We start from the raw sequence: 16,556 nt of genomic DNA, 5'->3' as shown, positions 1-16,556 counted from the left end.
CGCTACTCCGATCGCAGAAGTTTGCATTGTGTTCGAGCCGTAAAGAAATCGGTCAGCAGTCCAACATATAACAAAGTCATAAGTCAAACGTGAAATAAAATTATTTATCAAATACAACTAAAATATTCGAGTATTTGCAAGAAAAATTTAACGTAAAATTCTACTTTTTTTCGTCTGTGATTCAACAAGGATTCTAAATGTTATGCTTTTATCATACTAATTTCAAATCACGGAAGAACAAACTCTATTTTTATCCATTTTTTTTCTTGTTTGTGAGTCCCGTAACTTTACTATTATTTCGCCTAACGACCCGAATTACTGGAATAAACTTATCTGTATCTCTTACAACCGTTATTTCGCTTCATGGAATCATGCTTCGCTTTAACACCCTTATTTCAGAGCGTGTCGCAGCAGGTTCAGTCGATCGTTCATATCGCGTTTCCTTATTAGTTCGACACGAAATTCCCGGGAGAGAGCGTGTCCAAAGTATCTATTAAATTCTGTAGGTAGTTCGCTGTGTCGAATGATCGCATAAGTAATGCTTCATAAAACGCAGCAAACAATCGGAAATCATAATTCCGCAGCGGGTGAAGACGTAATATAAACCCAGCCCGGTGTTATAATGAGATCATCACTCGCGATGATCGCGAAATTGACGGCGCGTGTGATTGGCAAGTTCGTTCGCGTATTCGTTTCGAGTAAGTTCACGTCTTAATTGATTGTACTGTACATATTGCGTGGGAAAACGATTGCGTTAGCACGTAGACGCATTCTTGGTTGTGCGAGCGAAATGCGCGTATGCTACGCGTAATTGCGCTTCGATTTAATTATATCGTTTGTGTAATGCTATTAGCTCGCGCGTAATCACAGTATTTCGCTATAATAGACTAGAATAAGCTTGAAAATGATATCTTTTATCGAATTGTCGGCATGCTCTTTGTTTCGTGGAAAAAAACGTACATGCACTGCAAGTAAATTGCCAGAAGTAAAAAACGAGAAAAGAAACTAATGAAGAATTTTGGACATTTCTGTCCAGTTAATTAGCATGTGAAGGGGTTAAACCAACTCAGATGCGAGTGGCATCAAAGCACACGAACACGCTCTCGTAGCCCTGCAAACGAAGCTTATGCATGCGTGTGTGTTTCGTATCGTCTATGATGTAGCCCGCGGGGATCATTCAGCCAGGCGGTAGGAGATCGGCCTCAAGGCTTGTCAATTAGATTAGTACAAGTTGGGCTGCCTCGAGAACCAAGTCCCACAACATTCTCATACGTTATCATTCGTGCATTGAATCTGAGTCTTTGTGCGCACACGGCAACAGAGTGCCGCACTGAATGTTTGTCCAAAACTTCGGTTTCCGCTGTTTACTGTGACCCAAATAGACCAAATATCGGACATCCAGAGCTGTCCGGCTATTGTAATCCAAACGTTTCTCGATGCGCGATACATCGTTTGCATATCGGCTAATGTATTTTATTTGCATATTATGTGGGCGTGTGAGGAGTCACCGTGCAATATTTAAATCTAACGGACATTCATCTCTGGGAAAATAATTTGTGAAATCATTGCTGCCTCTCTGATACGTTTCCAAAATATCAATCTCATTGTTGGAAAGATGTGCTTCCAAAATTATGGCTGTCATTCTCATTTAAATTTAATAAAAAGCACAAGAATATCGCAGTCTTGCGAGCATACATATGATATGTTATCAAAAAGAAAGTATATTTAAAAGTACTATTTTCTGAAAAGATAATTAATTCCGATAAGTAAATATTGCGACTGATGATATAATGTCAATTTCTCTGTCCAACGTTAATGTTTCTGAATTAAAAAAAAAAAAGAGGAATTAAAATCTTTTCTTCTAAACGCGCAATACTATAAACTGCTTGCGTTGTTGTTTTCTGTCAGTTGCATTACGGTGAATGCTTCGTTGCTGTTTCGGCTTACGTTGTACCAGATTAACCTGTCGCAGTAACATAAAGCAATGCTACCGGTATCCAATGGGTGACTGTCCAATAGCAGTCGCTGCGTGAAAAGCGAGATACATAAAGGGTGCATTTTCCGGCACCGACCTCGCGTCCTTTGTCTCCGCTGATTGGACCGCTTTTCCGCTTTTCCGCTTTCCCTCGCGAAAATCTTTTTCCGCCGCGAATTAGGCCACCGCGCTCATCTCTCCGACATAAAACATATCAGGAGATAGTAGAAAGTTTAATATGGGTTTTACATACCGAAGCGTGTGTTTAGCTGTAATCGTAACTAGCAAAAAATATCCTCCTTATCGGGAAAATTGTTTGTGTGAAAAAAAAAACACATTCCGATGCCATTGCAGCATTTCCTATTTATGAATTGTGATTTCGACGCGATAAGATATGCGATAAGATATTTACTTTATCTCAAGAGTGTATTGTATATACTCTTGAGATAAAAAATATTATTACATATCTACAACTCTATTAATTTCTCCAAGTTCAAAAAATTTTTATTATATTCACTAATTGAAATAGAAATGTAATTATTAAATGGAAATAGAGATGTAATTATTAAAAAAACAACAACGAGCCTTAAAAATTCCATCGAATTATAAAGAATTAAATCACGATGCGCTTTCAAAAGCGCTATGTGATCGTTTAGAGCTTAGTATTCGATGCAAACAAGCCTTCAAAGCCCTTCGGTTTAGATGTATGTAGAAATTTCCAGCGGTAAAAGAAGAGCAGCGAAGAAAAACGCTGCACTTTCTCCCAGCAGCACGAACGATGCGCTACGAAAAGCAGCAGCGTTTACTAGCGAGAACGCAAATCGTTATATGTATCGGCGAGTTGATTCATTGTCGCTGACAGAAAAGTAAAATACATTTTTCAAAGCGATCCAGCACGTAAAACCACCCTCCGTCCCCTCGTTTCTCCATACACTTCTCACGCGCAATGTTTTCTAAGTGCATACATAAGCCGTCTGCGTTGTGGACTCGCGTTTCTCAACTTCCTTCATTTACATGCTAATAGAACTACCGACGAATCGCGGATAGTTAAAGACTCATTGTTGCACGAAGGAGTTTGTGTGTAACTCGAGCGTGCAAATTTTTCCGCATTTCCACAGCGTACTTTCTCGCGTTTGGAGAAACGCATCGCGCGCGGTTGGTGTCCGTAAATATCACGCAATTTTTCACGGAAAGCAGGTTGCATTATAATTTCGCGAACTAGGATCAGTTATTATCGCGAAATATGAGGAACGGATTTGTGCAAATATTTCCTCGTCCGCGAGCACGTAATGCAATTTTGCAACGCGATGAAGAAATTGCACTTGGATGCTCGTTGTACTTCCTCAGTAAATTTACATTCCCGTGCTGGGAGGGTACTTGACCGAGCGCCTCTGAGAAAAAACATCAGTCTCAAGTGTATGGTGGGTGGCGGGTCAGCGTAGCGTGACCACCTGTTCCCCCTTGGTGTTTCATTGTTGACTGTAGTTAGCCGCGGCTATTCGCTTCGTGGTGTTTCGCCGGATATGCGGCTGTATGCTCCACTAACTTCGACCATCCGTCGCGATGTCTTCGTGCTTCGTGACCGCGGATCGTGGGCGCTAGGGCGAAGGAAAACCAGTTCGGTCGAACGGTGCTAACGGTTTTTTGCAACTAACAATTTGCGACGTATAGCAAATGCAAGATAAAGATATCCAGATGTCTGGGCAAACGCGTAAAAGCTATTTCCTGGTGCGGTATCTTTATACTCGCCTTGATCGGAACATTACTTGTTTTTGCAATCACATGTATCGCAGTGTAGCGATTAATAGCAGCATTGATATCGGTATTTGTTTAATTAAATCTTGTATGCAAATGCAGTATGTTAAATATGTATAAAACATATTTTAAATGTTAGGCGTAAGTCAAATTTAAGCTTAAAACTTCGGTTTCGTTTGTATCAAAATTAATTTGATCTAAAAAGTTATTTGATTTTTTATTTTCTGCTCAAAATTGATTTATTTCACTATTTTTCAAAAGAGCGACTCACATAATAAAAAAGACGCAAACTGTATTTCAGAACGACGTTCTTTTAATCTTACTTCCTAACTACGAAAGTTATAAAAAGCTCTACTCTATGAGATGTTAATATCCATTGTTACTGAGAATGAAAGTTTTCCCGAAACGAGACTTCGATTGGTAGAATTGCGAGAAACTTTTGATGAGGAAAGAGCAGACAAAGGCGCGTGTTTAATGTCGTATAAAATTATACGCTTCGCGAAGTTCGATTGCAAATACGATCCGCGTTAAAGCGGAATACAATTTACATGAAAGACCAACAACTATGTCCAATCAGTGTTTCAAAATATCATTGCAAGCGTAACACTGAATCAATTATCTATTTTTTAATAATTTTTGTTACTATATTTACTTCTAACCATTATACATCTATGTATCAAATACATAGATCGAATATAATGTCATGACAGAAAAAGACTACTCAATAAGCAAATTTTAAATAGGCTAAAGATTTTCATTTGAGGTAATCCTCTTTTTTTATTTCCACGAATAATTCAAGTTAATTAAAAAATCATGAAAAGCATACTATTTTCATTCCCAACATCTCTTAATCATTGTCTCGATTTTAATATAATTACGCTTAAAAGTAATTCACTGAACGTGAATTGAAATTTCTTTTGTTATTTTATTTTCAGAAAAGCTATTTAAAAAAATGTATTTATCTCGTTTATAAAATAGCGAATGGACAATACGAAACATGAAATAAACCAGAACGTATATACGACTGAATCATGCCCACAATGCGTTGTTAATTTTAATTTCAATTGGCGAAGGATGCAATCCAATTACGAGAAATCCCGGGGGAAAATATTTTTTACATAACCCAATTACGAAAAAAATTGATAAGCATTGTGAGATAAAAAAAAATATGCAACGGGCGAAATATTGTGCGCGCATCGACGAATCCACTAAATATGTTACTCTATTAAGCAATATGGGTCGCGTATCGATTAATATGCTATCGAGAGAGATCAGTTGCATTTGAGATCAACACGGAATCGTTCTCCTTACGGTTGCAACGATGCGCTGCGCGATACATCCGTAAAATGAAACCAGGCGACGCGCCGCAGCAGGAGTGGCCAGCAAGTGTCGTCAATTGAATTCAATGTGATGCAACGTGAATGTCAATCAATGACGGAATGACACTCGGGTATCGATTCATGGAGGTCGGCCTCTATTGTTTTGCCGTGTGCACCCGCGTTTGTGCTCCCAGTCGCGACGAATTTGCATTAATGAGCGATTATGCGTGCACGGCATTTTACGGATATGGTTACGCGGAAACGTCAGGTCGATTCATCTACGTCTCGAAATTGTAAATCACCGCGCAAACCAGAAAAATTGAACGCAGATTGCCTTGTAATAATGCAAATAAAATTTCAAGGATGTCAAAGCCTTATTAAATTTATAAAATACATTTATCAATTTTTATCATTGTACAAAGTAATTTCAATATGCATGACACTATTTAAATATTAAATAAATTTAAATTGAGATATATTTAATTCATATATTTCATTCGTCGTTTTAGAACAATCGACAACGTAGAGAAAGCAATAACCAATATTTTTGTATGGTTTAAGTAAAAAATATTTTTATTAAATATTTCTAAAATATTTCTATAAAAATATTTCTAAACATATTTTTACCACCATTCTCTGTTTTGTAAACAGTCTGTTTTATCAAAATTTTATCTAAAAAATGTACAAAAACGAAATATTCTTCATATTTGTATTTATTTTCCGTTTATTTACAGAGTTTATTGTATTTTATTTTATTGCTTTTAACTTTTTATAGTTTTCTTAATCTTTTTCTTTATCAAGTTTAGAGCAAAGCAACTTTCATTAAAAGAACTTTTATCCGATTGGAAGTAATTCTATTGATTTTGGTTGAGGCAATTGCGCTATTTTCTGGTTCGTTTGGCAACGTCAGTAGGGAAACACGTTGCGTCACTCTCTAAAACGTTGCAATGATTATCCTCTTTATTGGCTGAACCGTCGAAGAAACGCTCCTACACCGCCTTCGTATTTGCTCGGCTGCCGCGGCACACTGTTTCCATTTGACTGCTAAATCCACGATAAAGTTAGTCGAACCACAACTCGATTGCCAAGTATGAGCAGTTGGCGAACAGCTCCGAAAGTTTCCGATCGAGTTTGAGACTGAACTGTTTAAAGCATTTAAACAGGTGCTCCAAGCTTATAAAAATCTATCATGTTGCTCTTTTTCCTTCCGTTAAACGAGACCACTTGCGCGCAGTTCATCACACACTTCAAATAACATTCCAATCAAATTTGTAATTTGAAAAATTATTTGCGTTCTGCATCCTGCTAATTTTACATAAATAATGATCAATAACGAGACAAGAATAATAACGGTTAATAATATAATAAATAATAAAATATATTATTTTTTAAATAATTGAATGTAATTAATTAAGAGGTTGATTTATTGATGAGTTAATTAATTAATCAAAATACGTTTCAAGTGACATATTTGCAAAGTTTATTTCAATATTTTGTATATTTACACATGTAATCATTACCAATATGAGAATATAAAATGCGGAATTGCAATTTTTATTTAAAAGTTTAATATTATCCGCGTATAGTAATTAGATTAGATGATGACTAATTAATCCAAGGTAATCTCTTATAGTTCTATAGGATAATAACTTAGCGGCACGTTTGCTGCCAAAATTGCAAATAGCTGTTCAGATTGTAATTTTATGTACAAAACACACATACAGGAAATATCTCTTATGACTAAAAAATATTTATTATCCTCGTGATAGATAAATCGCGTTATCAGATAATTTCTGATATCGTTTTGAATCGCGCACATGGCCTACTTTGCTCCGAACGACATCTTGGCTGTTCCATTTTTTTAAATCGCTCCTCCTGTCTAGTGTTTCTGTTGTCAAGTGCTCCGTGCGGATTGGATCATTTCGTAGAGCCATCACGCCACGATGAGCCTTGCATCAGCAGCACCGTGCGCAGATACGGGTACGAATAACAGTGCAAATATACGAGTGTCCAATTATCCAATGACGAGTCACGGCCTTGTCTTGCGTTGCCGAACAATGATGTCCCATTATACTCTTTTAGTTTGTTTGCTGCCGATTGGATGCTATGCCGCACGAGAATGTTTGCTTCCGACACATAGGGAACATGTATCAGATTTGCTATGCGAATGTATCTGGCGCATCTGAGTTTTGTGTACTGCGTTGCCCGTAGCGACACGGATTGATATCGGTGAGATTACATTTCGATTTTATTCATGGAATTTATATTTATATACGATAATAGAAGTATGCCACGTCTAGCGTACATATGTTTTTCCACGTTCATTGTCATTCAGTTTCATTTTCGACGTTAATATATATCATTTTTTTTAAATTTATTTTAAATAAAAAATTAATTCTTAAAGTGTTAAAAAATCAAAAGCTTCGAAGTTATAAAAAATCGAGTATCTGGTCAAGAATTTTTGTCACTTATTTTATGTTTTATTTCATGATAAAGAGCTTTTGCATTTTTGTATCTTCAAAATTTGACTTGCATAAATCAATATATACATATTTCATCTTCATGTAAAAAATTAAATCATATATGTTACTACTAATATAGAAAAAGTTATAAACATCACCAAAATGTGCTACATGCATCCATACGTCTCTTTCTCTGCCACCATCTACGCCTCTGGCACTGTTGCTAATTAGATGTGCAACGGCGTAATGCGATCTCATAAGACTGGTATATTCATTGTGTCACAGGCGAGTAACGTCACTCGCGTCGCGCGAAAGCAATTGCAAAATAGCGATGGGGACCGCGAATTACCGGCACGGGGAGGGCATTGTTCGCGCGACACGATGAGCAACGTTGCTCCGTGGAAAATGTTCCCAGGATATTTCCGCAAGCATGAATCGGGTGATTAATCGTGACACGTCTCGTCATTGTCACTAGATACCCTTTGTTTGATAATGCTTGACATTCGTGTTTATTGCCACATCTGCAGCCTACGCTCGTTGGGTATTTAAAGGCCGGTAATTAGAATTCATGCTGAACAAAAGAGTGTTAAATTTAGTGTTCTAATTAAGTCTAGTCTTTTAAAAGGAATATTTATAAATGTTTCGAATGTGAGATGATTTCACAATTTTTCATAAGCTGTTATAGTGTAATTATAGTTCTCTCATATTATATTACACATGCATATGCCAATAATATACGATATTATTATAATTTCAAAGTATATATAAAAACATAAACTAGATATTTAATTCATTTAATCTTCATTTTCAATGCAATTTCCAAAATTTATTCAATTTTTGTTTCTGGTACATATTCCAAATCATGTTCCAATTTTGCTCTAAATAACAATTACATATGTTCATGTTGTTTATCAATCAATTTTTAATATACTTCCTAGAATAGTATTAATAACATAGATAATTTTTTGTATATTTGTGTGCTGTATTACTTGCAAAGGAAAGCGAGGCATAGTCAACGTGCACGCAATGTCCGGAAGCGCGGTTTCGTTTTTATGAAGTAGTGAAAGTAGGATTATAATCGCAACACAACGGCTACAGCGCTACTAAGATCTCTGGTACATCGTTTCATTAAAATTTAATAAATAACTTGTTATAATTGTTACGCACTGGCTGCACTATTACTTTTTGGTGCCAGTTAATTAATGCGCATCATTCGCATGCGCAATTTCTCTAGTCCATTAAAATTATATTATCAATTATTATGTTCCATTCATCCATTAAGTCCATCATATGTGCATAAATTGTATATAAATACATATTAATATATGACATATAAATATATAATATTGCAATGTAAACATATTGCAATGCTATGAATGTATTTCTGTTCGCTTTCGAAGACAAATTTACATTACAAGCTAAGAGAAAATGACCCATTTTTATTTCATAATATTTTTCATACAATATATGATATAATGTATTTATTCCGTTGAATAGCAAATATGTTTATATAATGATATATACTTTTAATATGGCTATCATTCTCAAATTTAATTCTGCAGAAATATTATAAATACAAAAAAGATTTAATATAAAAATTGTGCACATATAATATTACTTGTGTTCATATAATATTACTTGCCATTAAAATATTATAGTACTTATTAAAATCAGTAAATTTTGTGCAGTATTTTTTATTTTATTTTACATAATAATTTTTTTAAAACGCTTGTGTAGCAATCAACGAGCTGCAATTTTTTTAATTAAACACTGATGCAGAAAAACGTATTGTTGAACAAATTTTTGCGGCAACGATTTCTATTTGACGGTTTGTTCTTAATTATCTCCCACGAATATATCCATCATGTAGATAAATATTATACCATGTAATATTATTGTACGTTAATGAATACTCTGACACTGAAATAATATTATACTTTGTATACGCTGGGTTAAGATAACAGAGAACAGCAATGAAGCATTTTCTGATAGCATTTTGCGAAAAGTAAAGCTTGGTTTTCTTTCCTCTTAAGTGTGTCTCGTCATTAAAATTCATCAACGGGTATATGTATATCGAGACACCAATATTACTATAAAAATGGTACGAAAATCCGTCTTTCTAGTTTGCAAACACATAATTACTTTTATTTTGTAGCACATAATATTTACTTTTATAAAAAGAAAATGGGAGCAAATCAAAATTTTCTTCCCGTTTATAAACAGGTGAAAATAAAACGGAAAGAATTTAATTACAGAAAAATAGACCTATGTTGGTAGAATTATTTCAGAAGCAATTACAAGCGGTGGTTACAATAATTGCACGTGCGCGGCGGATATTCTTTTCATATCAGCACGCTCTGATCGCACATTACTTTTTGCGGCATGTTAAATATTAGTTTTATGCTGTAGTTCTTTTATTATTTACTGTGACCGCGTATAGGAAAATAAAGCTTTCAAAATACTGACGTCAATTTTTCTACACGCGACAAAACAAAGAGAATACGAAAGCACGCAGTGCGATGCTGTTTCTGGTTAAAAATTTAAACACTTAATATTTTTGCTTTGCTTAGTAAATTTTATTTTTTTAATGTACACTTTTATAAAAAGATATATAAAAGTACATAAAAGCTTATATTAATAAAAAAATTATTGTGAGATTGAAAGAGTATAAAACTTTTGCCAAAAGGTTAAACACTTTGCCATAAATTCGAGCTTCTTCATTCTGGCAAACAGAATCGAGGAAAGGCAACATTACAATGAGAAATCATTTCAATTACATTGATGAGGAGTTCTATCGAACAGAACAATAATAGCAACAATAGCGTAGTTTCCAACAAATTGCGGAATATTTCGTCATGGCGAGGTATCTAAATGCACAAGAATTCGACTTTGTGATAGATGAAACTAACACCACGATTTCATTTCTCCCCATTGCAATTAAACCAACAATCACAATGACAAAGGCAGTAATAGGCGGTGATACCCGATGACGTAATTAGTAACGGGATCCCCTCATTGTCAATCGCTACTTTTTTCGAGCGAGTGCAGCGAAACATGAGACAATACATCGACATGATGGAAATAATTTCTTTGACCTAGTCATTAAAAATGAACATTACGACATTTTCCTGTAACAATATATTTTTAATAATGTAACAGATAATTATTTTGCAATACACAATCTTCGTCAAAAATATGAAAAGATTAAAAAAAACATTGTTTACAAATATTCACAAATTAAAGATACACACATATAATTTTTATTCTAAATTAAAATATTAAATATTATAAAATATGTTGAAACTTTATAACAAAGTATTTAAATGTTTGAATAATTCTCGTTATAATTATAAAATAGTATCGTAAATTATATTAGGAACAAATTAAAGCTGTGATTTTATCATGCTAATGTGTATTGATGGTGCTTTATAATATTTATCCGTAATATATAACATGTTGGTATTGTATTAGTAATCATTAATGATTCGTATCAGCAAGAGGAACAATATTTAATAATATGTAAATCTCTTATTAAGCAATAGGTATTATGCCATATATTATATTAACATTATGCATATCGAGTTGTGCCTGAATCGTTAAATAACTGTTTCACTTTAATACTCCTGATCCAACGACAACCATCATCTTGCTATGGCGGGCACCAAATTGACGCTCTAATAAGAGAATTATCTAGCGACGTTACCGTGTTAATCCGCGAGCGAAATAGCCGTCCACTTCAATGTGTTTGATTTAATGCGGCGCGCGCCCGCATGTATTCACGTGACAAATCACGATGGAATCTTTCGAATAGTACGGTACTAATATAGAGAATTGCCGGACGTGGTTGACGTGCGATTGAAAATAGACGCTTCCGGTTTCTCCTTAACACATACGACCATAACACGTAATGTGTGCCACGGCGACTTGCTAGTCGCTTTCAAATCGAAACTAACGCGGAAATCAAACACGGATGGACAATCGTGCGAGTAATGATGGCTAGTCATGCATGCTTTCTTTCCATTTGCATCCGTAAAATGTCAGCTTTAATAAAGTTTTTAAATTGAAATAAAAATTGCGTGATATATAAAAAGAATACTTTTAATGTGACATTTTAGATATCGACTGAAACTTTTCGATATCAAATGTCATAGTTTAATCGGGATCAGCATAATAATTGCGTTCATTAATTAAATAAGTAGAGACTCTGACAAATTAATTATATAATTATACGCATTAGGCAAGCATCGATAATTAGGTTGCCCGAATTTATTCTCCACTGATTAGAGAATTACGCTAATTCAGTATCACTATATGCAGTATCACTAATTCAGTATCACAGTGCTATTAAATATAAAATCAGTGGAGTCGTTGCAATTCGTCGGCAATCTAATCGGCAGCTACGTGTGACTTAAAGTCGTTTACGACATCGCCTTATCTTATCTTAGTCGTTTTGACGCATATTCTTAGGTAGCGAAATCTCATAAAGTGCAACCAAGTAAAGTGAAGGTGCAACGACCCTCTAGATGACTCAGATCCCTCAATAAATTGGCAAGGCTGGAAATAACATTTTTTCCAGCGATTCTTCCTGTACCTGACACATTAATTAAGAGCCGATCGAAAAACAATTGAATGTTGCATGAAAAATGCACAATTTTTCTATTTTACATATTAAACTGATGAAAAATGTACACAAATATTAAGAAAAATAATTCTTCAGAAAATTCGAACAAATTATGCAGCATTTATTTTATACAATAAAATGTCATTACTTTTTTCTCGATAATTTGTGATTTTAAAATAGTTGTACGTGCCGTATCGGAAACTTGATATTGTCTCACGTCTGTCAAAGTATCTGAAAGAGTTTAAAACTAGTGTCGGTTTGCACAGGTTTCAAGAAGGCCGCCGGAAATAGCAGTGCTTCTACGAAGAAAAGAATCGTCTCATGACCTATGTGTACTTGCAACCAACTCGAGAAAGGGTACGTAGAAATACGTAATATTACACGCAACCATCTTTTTCGAGAAATAATAGGAAAAAAACTGAAAGAATAAAATTAATGTTTTATGTTTATATTAACATTTTTTAAAGCAAATATTACATATATTTATTGGTGTTCCAGACAAAATGCATCACTTGTTAATAGCAGATTTTTGAGGTCATAACGAAAATCTTTATACCAAAATGTCGAGACTACAATAATTTTTAAATGGAAAGTATTTAAAGGTGATCCATCTCAGATTGTCAAAAATTCACGCGCTCAAGCACACTTATTGATTTTTATATTCTTATTATATAAGAAATCTCAAAAATTTGTATCAATAGATGATACGATTAGTTTAAAATATCTTGAATAATTTACGCTCTTTGTAAATATATTCTCTTAATGATATTAAAACAATTTGGATTGATTTACCTGCACGATGCGCAGTAACGAAGTTGTTCACAAATTGATCTGTAACATACAAAGTACATTCATATTATAGCAGCGTTTAAAATAATTATTTGAGAAATAATTATTACGCACATTAAACTTTTATTCACATATATTTTTTTATGCAAATATGAAATAAAAGAATTATATATTTATATCCATAAATATTAAAAATTGCAAAATTTTTACTACATATTTCAAAGTTTCTATATGTGTTACATAACATTTTACGTGCAATATTTTACAAATAACAAATAAAATGATTACTTACTCTAAAATTGCTCTGCCAGCACCGGATGCTTTCCTGAGGCTCCTCCTTCTCTCACTTCTCCTTGCAGTCTTTTAAGCGACTCACAGGCGTTTGCGATGCGAATACGAAAATCGCACGATGTTTTAAACGGTACTTTTGACATACTTTTATTTGGTCATTTGGTAAAACTCGAATTTCATCGCACGGATTACACGTTTGACACTGCCGCGTCCATAACAAATAACGACGAAAAGGGTGAGATTAAAAACTGCAGGAAATAGAAAGAAAAATACTATTGGAAAAGATAACGCGTCGATACAGAACGATTGATCTTGTACGAGGTGCCGCCGTGCGAACGATAAAAGTACAGCAAACATATGAAGGATAAAATGGCGCCGATTCCGATTTGGGGAATGCAAGGAGTAAGATGTAACAATGTGCATTCCGATACATAGCACAAGAGAAAGAGAGAGAAGAAAGAGGGGATACAAATCACGCAGACTAAGGGCGGCGAAAACAACCCCATCGAATGCCACAAATCGGCCTCGAAACTCTTAACACTGGAACATTTATCGAAGTCGAGATAAAATCGAGTTTAAACTCGATTTCAAGAAATATTCGATAAATACTCTAGTGTTAAAAGTTTCGATACCGATTCGCAGCGTGTGGTGGGGTTGTTTACGTCGTCGCGTTTAGTCTGCGCGCTTCATATTCCTTCTCTCTCTTTTTCTGTCTCTCTCACACGTCCTATGTATCCGCACGCTTGTGTTGTTTTTTCTCCGCATTCTTCCAAATCGGAATCGACGCGACTTTGTCCTTGATATGTTTATTGCCCCTTTATCATTCGCACGGCGGCACTTGTACGGGGTAGATTACGCGTTCCGTATCCTCTCCAATAATATTACTCTTACTACTTCCCGTTTTCGATCTCATTTTCCGTCGTTATCTATTGTGAAACGTGTCGACCGTGTATTCCGTGCGTTGATAATCGAGTTTTTTTACTTTGTCGAATGTCGATAGTGCCGTTTAAAACATCGGACAATTTTCATATTCGCGTCGCGAACGTGTGTGAGCGCCTTGAAGGACTGCGAGGACTGAGAGGAGGAAGAGGCTCAGGAGGAGCATCGGGTGCCGGCAGAGCAACTTTAGAGTAAGTAATTATTTATTTGTTATCTATTATTTGCACGTAACGTAAAATATTAATGTAACACACATTGAAATTTTGAAATATTTAGTAAAAGATTTGCAATTTTTAATATTTATGGCTATTAGACATCAATATACAATTCTTTTACAGATATTTGCATAAAAAATATATGAGTAAAAGTTTAATATGCTTAATAATTATTTCCTAAATAATTATTTTAATAAACATTGCTATAAATTATATACTTTATATGTTACAGATCAACAACTCTGTGAACAACTCTGCTGCTGCACATCGTGCCGGTAAGTAATCCAATACATTTTATTTTAATATAATTAAAAGAATAGATTTAAAAATAGCGTAAAGTATACAAGGTATCTCAGACTAATCGTATCACCTGTTAATAACATTTCTTAGGTTTCTTACATGGTAAGAATGTAAAAATCAATATGCGACGTGCTTGAATTTTTGACAATCTGATTGGTCAACTACACACATTCCATTAAAAAATTGTTGTATAGCGGTATTTTGATATAAAGATTTCACCCCTGTCGAGCTGCCCCCCCCCCACCACAAATAAAAAAACCAATAGCGCAAAATTATAAGCTATTTATGAGCTTTCATATTCCGCAAATTAAAATTTTTGAGCTCGTCATGCTGAGCATGAATTTAATGTTTTTCGTGGGGGGGCTGAGTCGATATCGATCGCCCTAAAGATTTCCGTCTCCAAATGACTTCAGAAATCTGCTATTAACAAGTAATACAGTTGATCTGGGCTCACCCTATTTAATAATTTAAACATCATTAATATTAAAGATAAACATAACTATATCAAGAATTTTTTTATTTAAACTTTATATTATTAAAAAATTAAAAATTATTTTAATACACAAGATATAATATAACAAGCGATATCAGGGAAAAATATTAAAATTTACTTTTAGAAATAGGTTCTCGAGTGAAAATATTTACTGTTTTCTCGATAGAAAAAGGCATATATCTAGCTTTAAATAAAATATATTCGCAATTTTCGAGAAAGATTGAACGATTCTAGCCGTCAATATCTCTCGAAGATAAACTTCCATTGAGATGCAACAACACTGTCGAAGAGAAAGAGGAAAATTTCATTTAGGGAAATAGAGAAAACTTGAATCTTTCGCTTTCGCGCGATTGTATACAGGACATTTTTAATTAACCAAAGGAGAGACGCATCAAACGCAGGAATCTCTAATGGCGAGAAACAATTCTAAAGACGCCCCCCCAAGCGATCTCGTTGCTTTGCAATTATGTAGAGAGAATTTTTAATTAAGTTAAGAGCAACATCTTCAAACGGAGAAATCCGAGAAACAACTCGCGTTACTTTGCTTTGAACTATTTTGCGAATGTGACTATACATACGAGAAAATTTAATCAACGCTACAAACTAATATTACGTTACAACAAATTTGCACAAAATGATCTACGCGCTTGTACAAACATCGTACGACAAAGCTTGTTTCATGCAATATTCATTTTATTAATAAATTCTCAATATCGGCAATTTTACAAAATCAATAATAAGATATAGAACGAAAAGATGCACTGTATATATTTAGAAATAATTTATTTAGAATTTTTAAGTTTGTCCATAATTTAAATTAACAATCATATTAGGATATAAATCACTTACATAGAGAAAGAACAAAATTTACATGATATAAAAGAAAAGAATTTTATATCAAAAGTAAGATGTGCAATCGCTTTTCGTGCAATCTTTCGTGAAAACTGTGAAAAATTCCTCTTTCGAACGTACATCAACCAAAAATATTACAAAGATACAAAGTGATGTAAAATGCAAAGTTGCTCACAGTGATGTAAAATGCAAAGAAATTGCATTCTCGGTACGCGTGTTATGTCGCATATGAGAGAGATTCCTGATCCCTCTAGATTTTAACTTTGTATCGCATATATCTAACAATAAGTCCGACAATCCTTTCAGGAAGAAAAATAAAACTTCAATATCAAAGGATTGATATTATTCGTTCTGCACCATAAACAGCCATATAGAGCGTATTTTATAAAAGATTTATTTATTACTGATTCTTTTTTAGCAACTCTTATTCATACATTTATAAACATACATTCGACACTTTCCGTGAATTATAAAATGGAAGTTTCTTAGTCTTTTGTTCTTAGAATTATTTTTAAACATGATAGAAATATCTACTTCGCCGAACG

At 34.2% G+C, this 16,556-nt stretch overlaps 2 protein-coding genes across 6 annotated transcripts in view; one reads left to right on the top strand and one right to left on the bottom strand.

Moving 5' to 3' along the window:
• Window positions 1-16,556, top strand: part of LOC105675373 (Cyclin-dependent kinase 4) — a 135,308-nt gene that overhangs the window by 55,005 nt on the left and 63,747 nt on the right. The window contains exons 4-5 of one of the 3 annotated variants that reach the window (XM_012372467.2): window positions 12,399-12,489; window positions 14,599-14,641. In XM_012372467.2, coding sequence (XP_012227890.1) covers window positions 12,454-12,489; window positions 14,599-14,641 — 79 coding nt within the window. In that variant the 5' untranslated portion in view covers window positions 12,399-12,453. Of the gene's footprint in view, window positions 1-12,398; window positions 12,490-13,927; window positions 14,343-14,598; window positions 14,642-16,556 lie in introns of those variants that run through there. The other 2 variants (XM_012372470.2, XM_012372466.2) reach the window with 2 other exon arrangements.
• Window positions 1-16,556, bottom strand: part of LOC105675370 (receptor-type tyrosine-protein phosphatase zeta) — a 50,300-nt gene that overhangs the window by 21,805 nt on the left and 11,939 nt on the right. The window contains exon 2 of one of the 3 annotated variants that reach the window (XM_067355755.1): window positions 12,925-12,963. The exons of the other annotated variants lie outside the window; for them this stretch is intronic. The gene's annotated coding sequence lies outside the window, so the exon portion shown is untranslated. The remainder of the gene's footprint in view (window positions 1-12,924; window positions 12,964-16,556) is intronic. 3 annotated transcript variants of the gene reach the window in all.

Source organism: Linepithema humile, chromosome 5 (genome assembly GCF_040581485.1).
Source record: "Linepithema humile isolate Giens D197 chromosome 5, Lhum_UNIL_v1.0, whole genome shotgun sequence".
NCBI classification, from domain to species: domain Eukaryota; kingdom Metazoa; phylum Arthropoda; class Insecta; order Hymenoptera; family Formicidae; genus Linepithema; species Linepithema humile.
This window is presented reverse-complemented; position numbering and strand designations above follow the sequence as displayed.